At 41.3% G+C, this 22,772-nt stretch overlaps 1 protein-coding gene across 3 annotated transcripts in view; it reads right to left on the reverse strand.

Moving 5' to 3' along the window:
* The window catches only part of eng (endoglin), an 84,082-nt gene that overhangs the window by 56,016 nt on the left and 5,294 nt on the right, over positions 1-22,772 (reverse strand). For all 3 annotated transcript variants that reach the window (XM_033049010.1, XM_033049007.1, XM_033049009.1), the window contains exons 3-4: positions 8,172-8,329; positions 1,969-2,082 (exon numbers count right to left, since the gene is read on the reverse strand). In XM_033049010.1, coding sequence (XP_032904901.1) covers positions 1,969-2,082; positions 8,172-8,329 — 272 coding nt within the window. The remainder of the gene's footprint in view (positions 1-1,968; positions 2,083-8,171; positions 8,330-22,772) is intronic.

Here is a 22,772-nt window from a genome sequence, read left to right on the forward strand (position 1 = left end):
TCTTCAAGTATAAAATAACTGGAGGAAATTGATATCCAATGATATCCCCATATTTAGTAGCTTGTAGGCAATCTATTGGGTTACATGTCGTAAACTAGATTAACTAAATTTACATGCTTTAACATGTCTAGAATTAGAGGGCATTGGGTTAAGGTGAAAGGGGAAAGTTTTAATAAGAACCAGCGGGAAAAACTTTTTCACACAGAGGGTGGTGTGTATACAAGCTGCCATAGAAAGTAGTTGAGACAGGCACAAAGACAAAATTTTAAATTTTCAGGGTGGGGGTGTTGGCAGCAGAGGGGTTGGGGATGTGTGGGCTGGGCGGGGGAGGGGGGTGTTGTGGGAGGAGGGGGCGTGTGGGAAGTTGTGGGGGGAGAGGGGTGTGTGGGCGGGGTGGGAGTTGTGGGGGGAGAGGGGTGTGTGGGCGGGGAGGCGAAGGGGGGGGAGTGAGCTCGGAGAAAAGAGGAGGGAAGAGCCATGGGCAAGAGGGGGGGGGGTATTACGGGGGAGGGGGGTAGGAGCCTGCGAGGGGGACCAGAGGGGTAGTGGGTGGAATTGGCGGTGCGATGAGGACTCACAGTGGTCGCTGGTCGTTCTCCTCCGCCGTGATCAGAGTCTCCGCTTTCCGTTTGGCGACATCTCCGACTCCAGGCTGGGCTGGGTCTTCGACGCTGGGCTGGGATGGGTCTCCGACGCTGGGCTGGGATGGGTCTCCGACGCTGGGCTGGGATGGGTCTCCCATGCTGGGCTGGGCTGGGCTGGGATGGGTCTCCCATGCTGGGCTGGGCCGGGCAGGGTCTCCGACGCTGGGTTGGGTCTCCGACGCTGGGTCTCCGACGCTGGGCTGCTCCATGCTGGGCTGCTTCGTGTACCTCTGAAAATTGTGTCCGGTTCGAATCCTCTGCTGGCCATCCTCCGCTCCAGTAAAGACGCGATGGTGTAGAGGGGACCGTCCCGGTGAGTGACTGGAGAAGAGACTAATCCGCGCGTCGCTGAACGGCAGGAGGAGAGATCGATTTGCGCACGCGCGTTTTTAAAGATTTTTTTAAACCTCGCTAACTTTTACGACATTCAACCGATCAGAAAGAAACGGTGCAATCACAGCATAGGAGAATTGGCAAAAAATCATAGCACTATCGCGAACCGTTTTTGTGCAAATAGAAAGACTGCACAAACTGGAAGATAACAAGATCAGAGTTTCAGTTATATATAGATTATGCCACTGGAGTTCATATTGTACAGCCCAGAGGACCTGGTTGCTCTAGTGCGGAATCTACACATTTTGTGCAACTGTTAATTGTGATCTCAGTTGACCATCATTAAACTCGATGATCAACTGAGATTGCATTACAAATATATAATTCTTCACCAACAAGTAAGAAATGAAGGAAATTTTGACACTTGCTACACATTTTTACATTCATACTTTCTGACCAATTTTAAATATTTAATGAGTAATGCTGACAGGCTAAATAAATTAATTATGCAAGTAGCATTCTGACCAACACTGTGCACAGTAATAATCTGTTCAAGAAGGAACTGCAGATGCTGGAAGATCGAAGGTACACAAAATTGCTGGAGAAACTCAGCGGGTGCAGCAGCATCTATGGAGCGAAGGAAATAGGCGACGTTTCGGGCCGAAACGTCGCCTATTTCCTTCGCTCCATAGATGCTGCTGCACCCGCTGAGTTTCTCCAGCAATTTTGTGTACCACAGTAATAATCTGCTGGGACAGAAACTGACTAAGCAATGAGGAAGTCTCTCATAAATCAGAAAGTGCATGTGTAGCAAAAATATAATGAGCAAAGGATTACTTACAAAACTGTAAATATGAGTGTTCAAATTAATCAGACTATTCTGAGAAAATAACGTAAATACATGACATTAAAAAATATCTTTCTTTGCAGGACTAAATGCTGTAATTATGGTAATTAACAACATATAAATGAATAACTATATAATACTTACATGGGCTATAAATGGCATATTGATAGAACTCAAATTCCAAAATACAACTTGGTTACTATTAAGAAAAAGGATCATTGTCTTGTTGACACTAATGGGCTGCACAGTCAATGTTATCTGGAAGGATAAATAACAAATAGCTAGTTGAAGTATGTAACATTTAATCAACAGTGTTTTAAGTATAAAATGAACAATTTCCGTACATGGCTTTATGAAAATAAAAGTGAGGTGCTGCAAAAATTGGAAATTCACATTCAGCAACAAAAAAAGGAAATATCAGTATAATGCTTTAATGGCTTTACCTTAGTTTTCTTTTATATGTGTAGTACTTGCAATGTTCTAAAAACAAGTTGTCAAGAGGAACCCCAACAACTGTTTTCATCTGTCTAATTTAATGAATAATATCAATTCTTCATTGATTAATGGTTACTGTTCATTAACAGTTATTTAATATGGGAAACAATATCCAATAAGTTTAATGATAAATCTGAATTAGTTTCATGCATTACACTTTTTGATAGTATTTAAATGAATGAATTCAATATAATATCTCCTCTTCCAACCTTTCTGTAAATGGAACTGAACAATGAATAAACAATTTTCTGGAGTTAGACTAGATTACATATTGTTTTATTTACGGTAGCTTACTCCATTAAGGTCCAGCTATTGTATCAGCCTCTTAAATACAATGTAACTATCATGGTTTCCTTTTTATACAAATTCTGAGTTGAATTGTCAGCCCTAAAAAATGTCTTTGGCTTACTTTACTATTTAAATATTTCTAATTATTATTGGTTCCAACTACATTCAAATAAACCATGTGATTTAATCAATAATTGAGTTATGAGTTAATGAGTTTAGTTTATTGTTATGTGTACCGAGGTACACTGAAAAACTTTTCCAGTCAGCAGAAAAACAATACATGATTACAATCAAGACATTCGTAGTGTACAGATACATGATAATGGGAATAACATGAATAATGTTTAGTGCAAGATAAAGCCAGTAAAGTCTGAGGGTCTCCAATGAGGTCGACAGTAATTCAGGACATGAAGGTTGAATTGCCTCTATTTATACCTCACGCTACCTCGGCAAGTCCGCTAAACAATATTTGTTACTCAGAAGCCAATTTTAAACAAATGTCATTTAAAATAGTTCCTGGAATGTATTACCCATACCCTAGGGGGAAAATGTGAACATACTGTAAGATAGAAAGTTCCTACAAATATGGGCTTTCAAAAGGTCACACTGCATACTTTGGCTTGTTATCATGGTCAGGTTACCTAGTATAATTGATGATTTATTATATCTATATTACTAAAAGTAAGATCTTGACCACTTCCTGTTTTTCTGTTTCATGATTTTTGAAAAAACACTGCCACTTACGGCTGTGATTTTTGGCCATCTTACTCAGAGTCCCCCTCCGCTGCGCAGGACAAGAGGATTTTCTCCATCGATAAAAAATAAAAGAGTTATTAATGTTTAAAAAATGTTGACATTCTCTCTGCTACCCCTGCTGGTGGGAGGGGGGAGGGACTATAAAACCCAGAAGTGTTGTGCCTCACTCAGTCTCTGCAAGATGGAGGAAACGATAGGGTCACGTCTCTCTGAGCTGTGAATAACACTGAACACATGTCTACTCAACTGTGAGTGCCCTTAATGTGGTTTGAAAATGAAAATAAAATGGCTTTGAAATGCTGCACTGCAAATGGTTGTTGGTGGTGGTAACTGCTTTGAAATGCTGCACTGCAAATGGTTGTTGGTGGTGGTAACTGCTTTGAAATGCTGCACTGCAAATGGTTGTTGGTGGTGGTAACTGCTTTGAAATGCTGCACTGCAAATGGTTGTTGGTGGTGGTAACTGCTTTGAAATGCTGCACTGCAAATGGTTGTTGGTGGTAACTTGACAACTTCCTGTTTGCACTCTACATTGATTTTAGATAAAACGCTGCCACTTACGGCTGTGATTTTTGGCCATCTTACTCAGTCCCCCTCCGCTCATCAGGTGCAGAGGATTCTTCCCATCAATGAAAAATAAAAGTGCTATTAGTGTTTAAAAAAAATGTTGAGAATCTCTCTCCTGTCAATCACGCCATGAAGGCCATGCCCCTTCCGGTGGGAGGTGGGAGGGATTATAAAATCCGGAAGTGTGGGTGTGACTCAGTCTCTGCAAGATGGGGGAGGGAGAGGTCACGACTCTGTCTGAGCTGTGAATCAACTGAATACACTGAATGTCTACTGAACTGTGAGTGTGGTGTTTATGTGGTGTTTTGTGTGGTTTTATGGTGGTTACACCCTGCTTGAAGTGGTATGAAACTGCATTTGAATGTGGTGGCCTTGCACCCTGCATTAAATGGTATGAAACTGCATTTGAATTTGGTGGCCTTGCACCCTGCTTGAAATGGCATTAAACAGCACTAGCATTTGGTGGCCTTGCACCCTGCTTGAAGTGGCATGAAACTGCACTTGAGTTTGGTGGCCCTGCACCCTGTGTGAAGTGGTATGAAACTGCACTTGAATTCGGTGGCCTTGCACCCTGCTTGAAGTGGTAGGAAACTGCATTTGAATTTGGTGGCCTTGCACCCTGGTTGAAATGGAATTTCAAGGAATAGCCGTGTGTCAACTGCTAGCCCACCAGCCGTGAGTGAGCTGCCAGCACATCTGGCTTGAGTGACTGAGCTGTCACCCCAAGAATCCACTTGGCCCACAATGACCATACTAGCCCTCTGGAAACCAGTCCCTTCAGCCCACAATATTCATACTAGCGCTCCAGAAAGCCCCCCCCCCCCCCCACTGGCCACCAATATTGGAATTGGTGGAGAGGTAGAATATTGTGTTGGGGGACCAGCCCTCCCGTGTGAACATGAGACCCAACGGGTCCCACTTAGTCTAGTTATTGTATATTTTTTTGTTGCTTGAGTTCTTTCGCTTTATATTACTCATAATCCAATGCCACCTTCTTAAACCTGGCATATGCTTCATTTTACTTCCTGAACATGTTTACAACCTCCTTCGCCATCCATGGTTCCCTTACCTTGACATCCTTACCCCTCCTCCTTACTGAAGCGTGTTAATCCTGCACTTTGATCAGATGGCCTTTAAAGGACTCCTATATGTCATTGTGGACTCACCCAATAACAACTTTTCCCAATCTACCCTCCCTAGCTCCTGCGTAATTGCATTGTAGTCTGCTTTCCCCCAATTAAGCTCCCTTCCCCTTCAGCCAGATCTATCCCGATTCAAAACAATCTTAAAACTTATGGAGTTTAATTGAATATCTCATAAAAGTGTGCAATTTTTTAATAGTGGTGTAAAATGTGTGCAATGTCTACTCACACAAGTATGAAAAAGCAGGAAAACTATAATAACAAATAAATCCTACTTAGCCTTTCTGCCATTCAATATTCATTTCATAAAATGTATATAATTTTTTATTTCTTGTTTTACATCTGATTAAATAGCTTTCTTCTGTAAATAGTTATTTTTGTTTTGTTAATTAATACATTTTATGCCAAATCATAGTTTAAAATAATGCAGTTAATCTAAAACTAGTCATTTTGGAATAGTGGTATAATTTCTTATCGAAAAGCATTCTCCTTTGATCAAATTGCATCTAAAACTGGGTCAATAAAATAAAATAAACAAATAAAATAGGTCACAGTTTCTAATTTTGCTTGTGTTTCTTGTAGATATAATTGTTTTCTGTTTGAACATTTTATTTTAATCTACTGCGATTATGTAAACTGATTTCCCGTAATTCTTTGGTTCCATTTTAATAAGGACGGCTCCATTCTACATTGGGCTCTCTGCCAGCTATGTGCTTGCCAGACGTTGACCATTACCACAGCCTCGGTATATTTTAAGATCTGTCTAGCTGATCTGTTTTTACACAATGTAACATGAATACTAGGATATCATTATGTATCCAATTCATTAAAAAAATTATGGTAACAAAAAGGAAACTAAGCAGACTATTTTTAAAAAATGACCAAGCATAAACTATTTGGAATACATTAGTCCTCTCTTCCTCTCTTCAAAGGGTACTTTGACTTGATGCAGGTGCTGATTTGATAAGGAACTTTAATAGTTCCATATTGATTCTGTGACCTAATTTTCCTTTTGAGTATGAGTCTTAAAGTGTAGGTGTATAAATTAAAGTATTGATGAGGTCTATATTTTTCTGCAGTGTCAAAAAAGTTAAGTGCAAGATATCTAATTGGGCTATGTTTAAACCAAAGTTACCATGCTATGAAATTGTACCTGCAGCCAACTGGTCAGTATTATATTTTGTGATATGAATATTCAACATTAAATTGGAATGTCATAGAAACATCGAAAGTAGATGCAGGAGCAGGCCATTCGGACCTTCGAGCCTGCACCGCCATTCAATATGATCATGGCTGTTCATCCAACTCAGTATCCTGTACCTGCCTTCTCTCCATGCCCCCTGATACCTTTAGCCACAAGGGCCACATCTAACTCCCTCTTAAATATAGCCAATGAACTGGCCTCAACTACCTTCTGTGGCAGAGAATTCCAGAGATTCACCACTCTCTGTGTGAAAAATGTTTTCCTCATCTCGGTCCTAAAAGATTTCCCCCTTATCCTTAAACTGTGACCCCTTGTTCTGGACTTCCCCAACATCGGGAACAATCTTCCTGCATCTAGCCTGTCCAACCCCTTAAGAATTTTGTAAGTTTCTCTAAGACCCCCCCTCAATCTTCTAAATTCTAGCGAGTACAAGCCGAGTCCCTTTTCATCTAATATTTAGTAAACCTATTTTCAAATGGTTCACTTATGAAAAACACTCTAATGAACAGATCTCAATACCTTTAAAATGCAATTTCAGATTGGGATTTTTCTTTTGCCTTCTTGGCAAAATCTTAAACTGGAATGAAGTTCAAGTGCGTGAGCACCACTCTGGGTCGGAGGCTGTTATAATGCTACATTTGAGTGAGCTTCGGCCAGGACACTACAAATTTGTTTCTTAGAAACATAGAAAAATAGGTGCAGGAGTAGGCCATTTGGCCCTTCGAGCCACCATTCAATATGATCATGGCTGATCATCCAAAATCAGTACCCTGCTCCTGCTTTCTCCCCATATCCCTTGATTCTGTTAGCCCTAAGAGCTATATCTAACTCTCTCTTGAATACACCCAGTGAATTGGCCTCCACTGCCTTCTGTGGCAGAGAATTCCACAGATTCACCTCTCTGGGTGAAAATGGTTTTCCTCATCTCAGTACTAAATGGCCTACCCCTTATTCTTAAACTGTGACCCCTGGTTCTGGACTCCCCCAACATCGAGAACATGTTTCCTGCATCTCACCTGTCCAATCCCTTAAGAATTTTATATGTTTCTATAAGATCCCCTCTTATCCTAGATTCCAGTGAATATAAGCTCAGTCGATTCATTCTTTCATCATATGTCAGTCCTGCTATCCCGGGAATTAATCTGGTGCACTCTCTCAATTTCAAGAATCTTAATTGAACTGGCATGTATTGCTTCATTAAAATTACTTCCAATCAGTGATGCTATTGTGTAACTTAGTGCCTGCAGCCAGCTCATCAATTTGGACCAAAATTGAGTCCAAAATAAGTGTGTCTTTTTGGCAAAGCACCTATCTGACAAAATATATGTAGTTCTGTATAACATGATAGTTGAATTCATAAGAAATCTTCCATTATGGAAAATTGTGTTATAAAGTCCAATTGTGTCAATGGGAAAAGGAGGGGTGGAGAACTTCAGACCTCACAATAACATTCCCCCCCCACCCCCCACGAGATTTTCAAAAATAAATGAATTGTTAATAACTACAAGTTTATTTTTGTTACTGCAGGTTAAAAATACTAAAGGCTGTATGTTACATTGTTTAAGTATCATTGCACAATTGGGGAGGTTATTGCAGGGAGGTTACATCAAAACAGTTTTTTCTTCCCTAAACTGTTGTTTTTCACCCCAAGGCAGCTTTTTTCTACTTCTCAATTCCCAATATATCTTTTAACTGGTTTCCCAGATCACGGTCAAAATCGTGTTTTAACTACCGGTAATTCAGCCCGTGTAATGCAAATAGTGTTCCATAATTCATCAATCGCATTATATCTAATTTGGGTTATGGAAATACATGTGATAACAGAACTACCCGTATTCCCCGCAATATTCAATCATTCTAAAGAATTTAATGCAATTATTTAAATATATTAACTACCTGAGGGAGTCCGCTGGGAGGAACAATCGAATCAAAGAAGTATACATTTTCATTGGTGGTGGAGTTGCCACGGCACACGCAATATCGTACCACTTGTGAGATGGTGACAGGATGGTTTACTCCAACTTTTTCAATTTTACATTCTTTAATTGCAGCACCTATTACACACAAAGTAATATTTAATCCAAAACACAATAGTTAGACATTAAATTAAACTAAGAAATTACATTCAATATGATAAAAGTTGAATGATGTAAAATCGAAACATGCCTGATCAATAAGGCAGCATATCAACTTTGACAACCATAATATGGTTCATTAATAGAAAATCAATGCTTCCACCCACCCCTCCCCACTCACTCCCACCATAGAAAGCATACTATCGAGTTGCATCTCAGCACGGTTTGAGAACAACTCTGCCCAAGACCACAAGAAATTGTAAAGAGTTGTAATGGACCATAGGAGAGTGGAATATTGTCTGCTATAGGAGAGTGCAGATTGTCTGCTATAATCGAGCAAGGGTTTGTCCCCCCATTGACATCACTGCCCCGGCACTGGGTCAGAATCCTGGAGCCCCATCACTGAGAGCCCAGTGGGACCTCCCTCGCCACACAGAGTGCAGCAACCCAAGAAGGTCGCCCAGCAACACCTTGTCCAGCGCAGCTGGGGAAAGGCAATAACTGTTGTGCCTGCAGCTGATTCCTGCGCTTAGGAGAGATTGAGAACAAAATGGGAGGTCTGAAGAGTTGGGGTTGTGGGGTGAGGAAACCTTGTCCTGCTCTAAGTGAGATTCCCTTGGCCAATTGCCCGCCCAGAATTCAGGGTGAAAAACATCGACCTTAAACTTTAGTGTTCAAAAGGGAACTGCAGATGCTGGAATATCGAAGGTACACAAAATTGCTGGGGAAACTCAGCGGGTGCAGCAGCATCTATGGAGCGAAGGAAATAGGCGACGTTTCGGGCCGAAACCCTTCGTCTGAAGAAGGGTTTCGGCCCGAAACGTCGCCTATTTCCTTCGCTCCATAGATGCTGCTGCACCCGCTGAGTTTCCCCAGCAATTTTGTGGACCTTAAACTTTAACTTTGTTTCTTCTTCCAAAGACGCTGAGTCATCTGCTGAGTGTACAAACTTCGTTTTAACAGCTAAAAATGTATCTTTGTTAAAACAAAAAGATACTAAAAGCTGTTTGTTACATTGTTTAATAGCGTTAAGTGTCGATCAAAACAATTGCTTTTGGGTCCCTTGAAGACAGAAAGAGGTGAATTTATTATGAGGGGAAAAGGAAATGGCAGACGAGTTGAAAAGGTACTTTGGTTTGTCTTCACTAAAGAAGACACAAACAATCTCACAGATGTACTAGGGGACAGAGGACCTTGGATGATGGAGGAACTGAAGGAAATTCACATTAGTCAGGAAATGGTGTTGGGTAGACTGATGGGACTGAAGGCTGATAAATCCCCAGGGCCTGATGGTCTGCATCCCAGGGTACTCAAAGAGGTGGCTCTCGAAATCATGGACCCATTTCCAATGTTTTATAGATTCTGGATCAGTTCCTGTGGATTGGGAGGGTGGCTAATGTTATCCCACTTTTCAAGAAAGGAGGGAGAGAGAGCAGGGAATTATAGGCCAGTTAGCCTGACATCAGTGGTGGGGAAGATGCTAGAGTCAATTATTAACGATGAAATAGTGGCGCATTTGGATAGCAGTAACAGGATCGGTCCAAGTCAGCATGGATTCACGAAGGAGAAATCATGCTTGACAAATCTTCTGGAATTTTTTGAGGATGTAACAAGTAAAATGGATAAGGGAGAGCTAGTGGATGTAGCGTACCTCGACTTTCAGAAAGCCTTTGATAAGGTCCCACGCGGGAGATTAGTGGGCAAAATTATGGTACATGGTATTGGAGGTAGGGTATTGACATGGATAGAAAATTAGTTGGCAGACAGGAAACAAAGAGTAGGGATTAACGGGTCCCTTTCAGAATGGCAGGCAGCGACTAGTGGGGTGCCGCAAGGATCGGTGCTGGGACGGCAGCTATTTACAATATACATTCATGATTTAGATGAAGGAATTAAAAGTAACATTAGCAAATTAGCAGATGACACAAAGCTGGGTGGCAGTGTGAACTTTGAAGAGGATGCTATGAGGTTGCAGGGTGACTTGGACAGGTTGGGTGAGTGGACAGATACATGGCAGATGCAGTATAATGTGGATAAATGTGAGGTTATGCACTTTATTGGCAAGAACAGGAAAGCAGATTAATATCTGAATGGTATCAGGTTAGGAAAAGGGGAAGTACAACGAGACCTGGGTGTCCTTGTACATCAGTCACTGAAAGTAAACATGCAGGTACAGCAGGCAGTGAAGAAAGCTAATGGCAAATTGGCCTTCATAACGAGGGGAGTTGAGTATAGGAGCAAAGAGGTCCTTCTGCAGTTGTACAGGGCCCTGGTGAGACCACACCTGGAGTATTGTGTGCAGTTTTGATCCCCTAATTTGAGGAAGGACATTCTTGCTATTGAGGGAGTGCAGCATAGGTTCACAAGGTTAATTCCCGGGATGGCGGGACTATCATATAATGAAAGAATGGAGCAACTGGGTTTGTATTCACTGGAATTTAGGATGAGAGGGGATCATACAGAACCATATAAAATTATTAAGGGATTGGACACGCTAGATGCAGGAAACGTGTTCCCGATGTTGGGGGAGTCCAGAACCAGGGGCCACAGTTTAAGAATTAGGGGTAGGCCATTTAGAACTGAAATGAGGAAAACCTTTTTCACACAGAGAGTTGTGAATTTGTGGAATTCTCTGTCTCAGAAGGCAGTGGAAGCCGATTCACTGCATGCATTCAAAAGAGAGTTAGATAGAGCTCTTAGGGCTAGTGGAATCAAGGGATATGGGGAGAAGGCAGGAACGGGGTACTGATTGTGGATGATCAGCCATAATCACCTTGAATGGTGGTGCTGCCTCGAAGGGCCAAATGGCCCATTCCTGCACCTATTGTCTATGTAGCTAATTTATTTGGCCTCTGCAGTGTCAAAGAGACAGTTGTGTCTGATTACTGTGGGGATGGTCCGTCCACTATAAGCAAAATCCGTGATAAAGAGGTACGTAATAACGAGGGTAGACCGTATTTCAATTTATTTGATGCCATTATAATGAATAAGGTAATTTTATTATTTGGTGTTGTTTAATGAAAATAAAAAACAAGCCATAATAAGATCCTGCGGGCAAAGTCACTGAAGACATCAGGACTCAACAATTGAATAAAAGCTTTCAATCCAAGGACTGACGTGTACAATCATTTTTCAGATATATTTCCTCCAGGGATCAAATCATCAATTTTCAATATCTGGTAATGCTTTTAACATAAACAAGTTCTAATCAAAGACAAACAGAAGGTCAGATCTATCCCTTCCTGCCCCGATGCACCCTCTAAAATCACGACATGATGCATTGAATCCATTTTAATTTTATGATTTTAACATTTTAAATCCGTATGTACAAATACAGTGTACTTTTCCACAAATATTTGTATATAAATAACTAAGCACTGACTTCAGAAAGAGACAGTCAAAAGACCACATGCCAGGTTTCACTGGTGGGTCCGCGGCGGAGAGAGTAAGCAGCTTCAAATTCCTGCATTAACATCTCAGATGATCTGGCCGAGGCCCAGTACGCAGGTGTAATCATAAAGAAGACATGCCAGCGCCCCTGCTTTCTTGTAATTTAAAAAGATTTGACATGCTATGAAGTACCCTAGCAAACTTCTACAGAAACATTGTACTTCTGTAGAAAGTATCCTGACTAAATGCAACGTGGCTTAAAATAGCAATTCCAACACACAATAACTCAAGAGCCTGTGGAGAGTAGTACACTCAGCCCAGTCCATCAAGGGCACAGCTCTCCCAACCATCAAAAGCATCCATATGAGGCATTGTCTCATGAAGCAGGCATCTATCATTAACCATTGGGCTGGAGATACAGATATTTGAAGTCTCACATCACCAGATCCAAGATCAGCTATTTTCCTATAACCAACAGATTCTTGAGCCTTCCTGCACCTAATCGTAGCTCAATAATGGAAGACCATGGACGACCTTTTGTACTATCATGGACGTGTTTTGTAATTGTGTTTTCACACTAATATCTTTCTTTTGCACAGTCTTTTTCCTTTTCGCCATTGTGCATAATGTATATATAAATCATGTTTTGTGTGTTAACTGAGTCTATGTGCCTGTGATGGTGCTGCAAGCAAAATTTTCATCGTACCTGTACCTCACCATACTTGTGCATATGAAATAAATATTTGACTTGGAGGGTTCTTGATCTGCAAATATATACTGTTAGTTCCCGGGGAGTTATCTGGAGTAAATAATGATTTTCTATTCGTATTAAATGTTTTGTCTGACTTTGGGTAGCAACGGCAGAAATTATAATTACTGATCGAACTTTTCAGAGAAGAGGAAGTCAGGGCATTTAGCACTTGTACATGCAAATATGATATACTCAATATACAGGAACCTCCCTGATTTCATCCTGACCATGGGTACTTATCTGTACGAAGTTCGTATGTTCTCCCCATTACCTGCATGGTTTTTCTCCAAGATCTCCAGTTTCCTCCCACACTCCAAAGACGTTCAGGTTTGGAGGCTAATTGGCTTTGTATAATTGTAAATTGTTTGTGACGCATGTAGGATAGTGTTAGTCTCTGGGGATCGCTGTTCGGCATGGACTCAGTGGGCCGAAGGACTGTTTCCACACTCTACCTCTAAACTAAGCTATTATCAGTCTTCTAGAAGCGTTTTTATTCCATTTGCTCTTTCCAAACACTTATCAATTTATACCTTTCATTCACTGTCCATCTCTCCATTCTGTTTTGAACAAACAGAGCTATAAATATTAAGTTGTGCTGAAATGTGGTAAAGCAGGAGAGGGAAGATCAACAGAGATGACAGTTGAGAGGGAAGAGCCCCGTTCAAGCAATAGCTTCTGTGAGGGACATAGAATAACGACACTACTATTCTTGGTTCACAAAGTTACACAGGAATTGTAATGAAAAAATCAAGGTAATTCAAGCAAAACGTCATTGTTGATGCACGTGTACAAATACAGCAGTGTTTGTTGATGTCTTCCACGGTTTAAAATTTACTGTATTTCAAATATCAAAGGTTTTTCTCTCAGCAATGATTTACATGCCTTCCAAAACCTGAGAAGTTTTCAAGAGTGAAGAGATCAAAATAATTTAAGTTATAAAGAGATGAGGACTGAAATAACAAATGCTTCAATAAGCAACTGTTATTATTTCAGATTTCCAGATCTTTTGTTTAAGTGTTATATCACTAATGACCGAGGGGGGCCTACTATTTTCCTTTATAGTATCTTTGAACAGTTTACTATTTTACTGGTTTCATATAATTGAACCGTGTAATTGCAAAATATTCTAAAAATTGTGCTTTGGTATGTTCTATAGATCTGTCAAAATTTAAATTCATATTTCCTAATTATAACTATTACCATACATCTTAATACACTGAAGGGATTCACCCACAACATCTGCCCCCACACCCATCTTCATCAAATGTGTAATTAAGAAGTTAGGCAAAAGGCAAACAGGATCAAGTGGACAGATCCTCTGGAGAAATGACATAGATATGTTTCTGTGCTCTAAAGGTATAGAAATTATTATTTTACATCCACCAGCTTCAGTCTCCAGTGGCTTATTCAGTCGTAACGCTATTCATTAGAACACGGTGGAGCTATGGTTACCATATCAAATGATTTTATGTATTTTCTGACATGGACAAAATCAACTTATGGATGTTTGTGAAGAACAGAACCCATTCATAACCTGGCGAGTACCTGTAAAACATCCATCGCCAACAAAAGAGACAATTAAAAATTAAAGGAAAAACATGCAAAAATCATGATGTAAATAATTCTACAAAAGAAAATAAATGGCAACATTACTTTATGCAAGGCTTCATAGTAAAGCAGAGAATGCTATACTAAATGATTCCCACACAGTGTGTTTCACATGAAGTGCATGCTTCTCACTTTTAAATTGGCTTGCACTGTGCTGTTTTATGCTTCACAAACAGGTGCAATCCTTGCCAATATCTACCTTAATTATTTAAGGTATTTAAATAATTTATAATTAAATAAGGTATTAAAGTATTTAAAGTATTAAAAAAACAGAATTTTTATAAATCCGATTAAAAACAAAGGAGGAAGATGACTGAATATTGCCATCCATCACAGCGAGGAATGTTGATTCCACTGTGGTGGATGTTTATGTTAAATTTATTGTGCTTTGCGTTCTTTTTACTTGTATGGCTGTATGGTAACTCAAATATCACTGTACCTTAATTGGTGTATATGAAAATAAATGTGAACTTGAACTTGAACTTGAAAAAGAAACAAGAACATAAGCAAAGGATGACCGCAACTCGTTGTGTTCAAAAGGGAACTGCAGATGCTGGAATATCGAAGGTACACAAAATTGCTGGGGAAACTCAGCGGGTGCAGCAGCATCTATGGAGCGAAGGAAATAGGCGACGTTTCGGGCCGAAACCCTTCTTCAGACTGATGGTGGGTGGGGGGGGGGGAAGAAGAAGGAAAAGGGGAGGAGGAGGAGGAGCCCGAGGGCGGGCGGATGAGAGGGTGGGAGGAGACAGCTAGAGGGTTAAGGAAGGGGAGGAGACAGCAAGGGCTAGCAAAATTGGGAGAATTCAATGTTAATGCCATAGGGACGCAAGGTCCCCAGACGGAATATGAGGTGCTGTTCCTCCAATTTCCGCTGTTGCTCACTCTGGCAATGGAGGAGACCCAGGACAGAGAGGTCGGATTGGGAATGGGAGGGGGAGTTGAAGTGCTGAGCCACCGGGAGTTCAGGTAGGTTATTGCGGACTGAGCGGAGGTGTTCGGCGAAACGATCGCCCAACCTACGCTTGGTCTCCCCGATGTAAATCAGCTGACTTCTAGAGCAGCGGATGCAGTAGATGAGGTTGGAGGAGATACAGGTGAACCTTTGTCGCACCTGGAACGACTGCTTGGGACCTGATGACCACAACTCTATGTTTTAAACAAAGTGATTTAGCGCCAATATCAAACAGCTATCGAATAAGTGGGCAGTGCTGACGGTGGCATTAAACAAGACACCAGGGTGTGAACTGCAACATGATGTGTAAATATAAAACACAAAAACACAAGGCGAGACTGGCTGGCAACAAGCAGCACCAAAATGTCTCCCAACTTGCTAAACAGAAAGATTCTTATCTTCCTTAGCGCATGTTAGTTGGCTGTGATATTACAAGTGCTGAATAAGCCCAGGTTTCCCCTACAAAGTAATTGAAACGCTGATTGCAATATTGAAAGGGTAGCAAAATTAATTTTAATTGAAATTTCTGGAATAGGAAGATAAGTGCCAGCTTAGACTAAAAAAATAACTCAAGAACAGAAAATGATGAGTTGTGGAAGTGTTTGCTTTCCAGATTTGAGAATGGTGGACAGCTGTATTTTTTAAGGGTCAGCGAAAGGACTACGAGTTTTTTTTAATGTGTTGCAATATCAAAGTAATTTATACATAGGGTATAACATTTAAAAGTAAGCCATGATACTAAACCTAGAAGTGTGGCAAGCAGTGAAAATGGTGCTAAGCAGTGCCGTGCCGTGAGGTTAATGGCTGGCCCGGCCCTCCCTGTATTGACCACCGCGTCTCCCCGAATAGAGAGAGTGGTGGAGCCATGGCTGGGAGGGGGGGGATATAGAGAAGGGAGGGAGAGAGAGAGAAGGGAGAGGGAGAGAGAGAGAGAAGGGAGAGAGAGAGAGAGAGAGAGAGAGAAGGGAGAGAGAGAAGAGAGGAGAGAGGAGAGAAGAGGGAGATGGAGAGGGAGAGGGAGGGAAGAGAGAGAATGGGAAGAGAGAGAGAATGGGAAGAGAGAGAGAATGTGAAGAGAGAGAGAGAGAATGGGGAGAGAGAGAATGAGAGAGAGAGAGAGAGAGAGAGAGAGAGAGAAAGATTGAGAGAGAGAGAATGGGGAGAGAGAGAATGAGAGAGAGAGAGAGAGAGAGAATGGGGAGAGAGAGAGAGAATGGGGAGAGAGAGAGAGAATGGGGAGAGAGAGAGAATGGGGAGAGAGAGAGAATGGGGAGAGAGAGAATGGGGAGAGAGAGAATGGGGAGCGAGAGAGAGAATGGGGAGAGAGAGAGAGAAGGGAGAGAGGAACGATGGCATGTTATAACCCGCAGCCGTTCTGACCCCCGCCGAACCCTCCACCGCACCATTGCACATTTCTTCACGGCGGCCATGTGATGTCTCGGCTCTGACAATTCGAGAGATCTAACTGGTAACAACACTAAGAGCAGCCCCGGGTCGCCCCACTCCCAGACTCGAATCTGAGCTTGAAAAATCAGGTGGTGGGCCTTATGTGTCCTGCGGGCCATATTTTGGAGACTCCTGCCTTACATGAACTAAACAAAAATGTACAGAAGTACAAAAAATTGATGACTTTATTATTGTGATAAGTATAGATTTTTTTTTTTTTAAATCTAATAACTTTCTAATGTAAAGTCTACCTTCCCAAATGGCGTATCTTGTTCCGCTCCATGATCTTTGGTCAGCGCCGCCGCTGCTGAAGCTAGCTAATGTGGAGGGAGAGTGAGGTATCGTCAATTACGTGGGCTGAGCCTACGTAATTGACGCTCGCCCTTCCTCCACTGGGCTCAAGACATGCCCCCTTGTGAGGCAGACGTAATCGCTGCCTCCCCTGGAGCTTTTTCAATGCAGTTTTATGTGAGACCAGCGAGCACAAATTTAATATCTTTATATGTAAAATACGTTATCTGGACTATGGAAGGTAAGGACATGTAATGAAGGGGTTTACACATATTACTTTGGTGACATACATAGCGATATAACAGGCACATGCTTATTGCCCGCGCTCCATGCAGTTTCTAAGGGGTTGCGCAATCAGAGGGGAAGCTCAGCTCACCGCTGCCTCACCCCTCTTCATGTATTTGCAGCGGAGCTGTGCAAATTTGCGTTTTTTACTATAAAAAATGATTAGATTCATATAGAAATGACATTTATAACACAGATCAGTGGAAACATCTTTACATTTATTTTATTTTATTATATTTTTTCTTTACTTTTCTTAACAGCTATTTCATTGGGAGTATGACAGGTGAGGCTCTGCCTCCCTGCCTCCCCTGACCGCACGTCCCTGGTGCTAAGTGACTGCAGCAAGACAGACAGACCAACAAGGACATAGACACACTCGTAAAATGAGCAAACTAGTGACAGATGTAATTTGAGAAGTTCGAGGTAATGTATTTTAACAGAACGGTTAGGGGGGTGGGTGGGGGGAATATAAACCTAATGGCAGCAGGGAGTGCTAATAAAACTTGATGCTCACAAACAAATGAAAGCAGAAATTTCAAGTTAGACTAGAATGCTCTTGAAGAACTTGCAGGTGATGATATGTGCTTGCTGAACTTCTCCTTCTAGAAGAGCAGGTCTAGAAGTTGGAAAGCCTTAGCTGATAGGTGCCATTCATTTTATAGACGGTAAACACTGTGCTCCAGTGATAGTGAATATTTAGGATAATAGACAAGCGCCAATCAAATACTAATGTTATAAAAAGGAACTGGTTTATACCAAAGATAGACACAAAATGCTGGAGTAAATCAGCAAATCAGGCAGCACCTCTGGAGAAAATGGATAGGTGACATTTCAGGTCAGAACCCTTCCTGTCACTAATTGCAGTAGGGAAAGTGGGGGAGAAAATTGGAAACAAAGAAAATCCAGGACAACTCAGGGCTGGCAACAGATGATCTAAGGCAAGGAGTTCCCTGAAAGGCTGACTGTTGGATAGAAACAGTTGTGATCCTGAGAGGGATACAAGTTGAGCAGTGTGGAACTAGATAACTGACTTTTAGTGTAGGAAAGGGGGATGGGGCGGGGAGAGGTCTTTGTGGAAGTTACCTAAAATTGGAGAATTCTGGGGGAATTGATAGAAATATGGGGCATAAAAGGCTGCACCAACCATCAAACACCCTTGGTAGGCCAGATACCCCATTTTAATGCTATACGGGACAGACCAATTTAGCCCAATATACGGGATGTCTCGGCTAATACGGGACAGTTGGTAACCCTAGTCACAGGAGGCCACTAGACTCAGCCTGTCCATGCCAATCGCTACAAACCAAACCATCTAATCAAGCCTTCTAAACGATGTATAGCCAAACCACAGCTCCAATTGCTTTTTCATGTGATCAGGGTTTTTTGTCTCTTTAAACAGCAAAGTCCAGACTCCTATCAATCTAGATGGAACTATTTTTCTTCTCCTCTCTGCTAATCCTTCCACCAAATACTCAAACTCTGACTCTGGTCGAGGGAAAAAATCCTTCTTATTTATACCATCCAGGCCCTCATAGACACATAGATACATTGAAAAATAGGTGCAGGAGTAGGCCAGTCAGTCCTTCGAGCCAGCACCGCCATTTGATATGATCATGCCTGATCATCTAAAATCAGTACCCCGTACCCCTGCTTTTCCCCCATATCCCTAGATTCCTTTAGCCCTAAGATCTAAATCTAACTCTCTTGAAAACATCCAGTGAATTGGCCTCCACTGCCTTCTGTGGCAGAGAACTCCACAGATTCATAAATCTCTGGGTGAAAAAGTTTTTCCTCAACTCAGTCCTAAATGACCTCCACTTATTCTTAAACTGTGACCCCTGGTTCTGGACTCCCCCAATATCGGGTACATTTTTCCTGCATCTAGCCTGTCCAATAATTTAAGAATTTTATATGGTTCAACAAGATCCCCTTACATCCTTCTAAATTCCAGTGAATACAAGACCAGTCGACCCATTGTTTCATCATATGTCAGTCCCGCCAACCCGGGAATTAATCTGGTGAACCTATGCTGCACTCCCTCAATAGCAATAATGTCCTTCCTCAAATGATGAGACCAAAATTGCACACAATACTCCAGGCGCGGTCTCATCAGGGCCCTGAACAACTGCAGTAGGACCTCCTTGCTTCTAAACTCAAATCCTCTTGCAATGAAGGCCATTGCTGTACCTGCATGCTTACTTTCAGTGACTGATGTACAAGTTGCACCTCCTCTTTTCCTAATCTAACACCATTCAGATAATAATCTGCCTTCTTGTTCTTGCCACCAAAGTGGATAACCTCACATTTATCCACATTATACTCACCCAACCTATCCAAGTCACCCTGCAGCCTCATAGCATCCTCCTCGCAGCTCACACTGTTATACAGTTCAACTGAAATACAGTTCAATAACATCTTTCCTCAGCTGCATTTGTTCCAAAGATAAATTGTTCCCCAATTTTTCCTCCTATCTACAAGTTTCTGGTCCTGACATCGTTGACTTCCTCCTTCTGCCTCCATTGAAATCAAATGTTTACTGAACACAATACTCAAGCTGTAATCTAATTGGTTCTGGCATAAAAATATCTTCATCCACGTCAACAATTACCTTTCTGGCATGTTAAGCCAGAAATGGGAATTTTTGTTAATATTCGCACCGTATTTAATTCCATTGGCAATATCTCAGATGAGACAATATTCAGGCACGAGTATTTTCTGATGAAACTAAGCTAAGCATCAGAGAAGCAGGTTCCTGGCAAACATGTGCCCCGTTACACCACTATCAATAGCATTTCCCATAATTTTTCTGAAAATAATGAACAGAGTGAAACTGTGATAATCACAGATTTATTTGTCCTGCATTTTGTGTGCAAAATTGCATGGAAATTTTCTCATATTGTTAGATTAATACTAATGTGGTGGTTTTACTACAACCACATAGCTCGAAATACAGCTCAATGCAGACCACCACACCTTTGAATTTACCTGGTCCTTTGCTGCATTAGATCTCAGCCATTAATTGATATCAAGCAGAGTGATGCATACTGGTTGAAGGCCGACTGATGGCAGAGAATTTAGGAGGAGGCTAGAATTGATCTCCATTTTACACCTTTGGCTGAAAATCATTGCAAATGCTCAGCTTACTCTTTGCCATTGTGGTTGAGCACAGGAGTGTCCCTGGAGTGCTAAATTGTTCACGGCCAGGCCTGCGTCAGAACTGCAATGCTTTGATATGAGGCACCATTTGCAGGATAGTTTTTGCCCATTGACTTTGTGTTTACTAAAAAGTCATTTATGTTTTAACTTCACCAGATGCAGTCAATGCTGCTCCTACCATGCTCCTCAACATTTCTCATTGAGTTAAGATTGCTTCCTCAGCTTGAAAGTGATGGCAAAATGAAGGAAATGCCAGACTACAAATTACAAGTGTTGGTGAAATGCAATGCTGCTACTACTGTAGGCCCACAGCATTCAACTAATAGACCCAGGCTAGAGCTGTTACACTCCATAAAGACTAAGAAGCAGTTATTATTCTCAATATTTTTATGGATAGATGTATGAGCAGTACATACATTGTTAATGACAGACTATGTTTATTCTTTCACCACCTACCGCAAATGCTGAGAGCTATGTCCTTCAGTGTGCAGTCAGTCAGGTCTGCCATGGTGCTAACTCAAACTCACACTGAAGTCCCCTACATCGTGCATATTGTGTCACTGCTACTTTCAATGCTACTCTTAAATGGTATTCAACTGCAAGAGTATGAATTCAACAGCCGAGTGAGAGCAATAGGGGCCAATGAACAGGAAGTTTCCATTCCCCTAATTCACTTGATGCTATGAGATATTATGGAGGTCTGGAATTAATGCCGAGGACTCGTAAAGCACTTATTTCAAACCTTTATTCCATAGTAACCAATATTCAGGCACGAGTATTTTCTGATGAAACTAAGTTAAGCATCAGAGAGGCAGGTTCCTGGCAAACATGTGCCCCGTTACACCACTATCAATAGCATTTCCCCAAATTTTTCTGAAAATAATGAACAGAGTGAAACTGTGATAATCACAGATTTATTTGTCCTGCATTTTGTGGTTCTGTCATGCAGGTGAGCCAGGGCATATCAACAGATCATGATAGAGTTTGGCGTGTTAATGTTTATACTAAGAAAGCTTAAGTTAACCAGTTCTATTTTTAGGCAATAATACTTTTCTATACGCACCAATTTCCCCCTTTCCTTTTCTTACCCAATATTTACCTCTGCTGTGGTCTAGTTCCAAAAGCACCCAACTCTCCCTTGGATTTCCTATCTAAGTCACTGTCTGACAGAATGTTACTGAATAGCTCATGCCTAATCTTGCCCTCACTCATTACAAATATAGATGCACTTCTGTTTGGGACACCAGATAATGATCAGGAACTATAAAGGTAATTAAATTAAATCCACCTTTGTTGCCATTACTAAATCTGGGCTGATATCAGCTAACATCGTACATGGAGTGTGGAATGAATGTTGAGGCTCCCACAACCATTTCTTCCTAACTACATTCAGAGTACTACCGCCTCTACAGGTGCTGCAGTCTGGGACTCAAACTCAATGTTCCCTTGTTTGTTTGATTCAGCCATTTAAAATGCAATAGTAACCGATTTCTTAAAATGGCTATTATTATCTTTTTAAAACTGAGAAAAAAAACAAATTCCTGGTAGACACAAAATGCTGGGGTAAGTCAGCGGGTCAGGCGGCATCTCTGGTGAAAAGGAATAAGTGACGTTTCGGGTCGAGATCCTTCTTCAGACCTTTTCTCCAGAGATGCTGCCTGACCCGCTGATTTACTCCAGCATTTTGTGTCTATCTTCGGTGTAAAGCAGTATTTGCAGTTTGTTCCTAAACAACTGATTTACTCCAGCATTTTGTGTCTATCTTCGGTGTAAAGCAGTATTTGCAGTTCGTTCCTAAACAACTAAATCATGGTTCTGTGGAATGCAGGCCACATGTTCAGTAAAAGCACTATAATCGGGCACATACCACAAGTGACAGGTGCTGTTCATTTAAATATGTGGCTAATTACACTCCTCCATCAACTAATCAACTCTGTAGATGCAGTACTTGCCACAGACATGCCAGTTACCAGAGTATAGTGTGTAGGAAGGAACAGCAGACGCTGGTTTAAATCGAAGTTAGACACAAAAAGCTGGAGTGACTCAGCGGTTCAGACAGCATCTCTGGAGAAAAGGAATAGGTGACGTTTCGGTTCGAGACCCTTCTTCAGAGGGGAAAGGGAAACGAGAGATATTGACGGTGATATAGAGAGATATAGAACAAATTAATGAGAGATATGCAAAAATGTAACGATGATAAAGGACTAAGTGAAAACGGGTTACAGACAATGAAACTCAAAAAGACGACTTTGAACTGAGTACAACGAATTGGGTGGGGGAGAGAAGGGATGCCATGGTTACTTGAAGTTTGAGAAATCAATATTCATACTGCTGGGTATGTAACAGGGTACAGTAACAAAAAAATTGTGTAAACAATATTTCATAATAAGTATTGGTTACTTTTTGTGCTCAGACATTCATTATGGAAATCGATATTAGAGATTATACAATGGGAATAAGCATTAAAGAATATAACAGTTCAAGAAGTATCAAATCAAATTCTAATAGAGCAAGTTATGAAACTGAATTTAAAAGATCAT

This window comes from Amblyraja radiata, chromosome 32 (genome assembly GCF_010909765.2).
Source record: "Amblyraja radiata isolate CabotCenter1 chromosome 32, sAmbRad1.1.pri, whole genome shotgun sequence".
NCBI lineage: Eukaryota > Metazoa > Chordata > Chondrichthyes > Rajiformes > Rajidae > Amblyraja > Amblyraja radiata.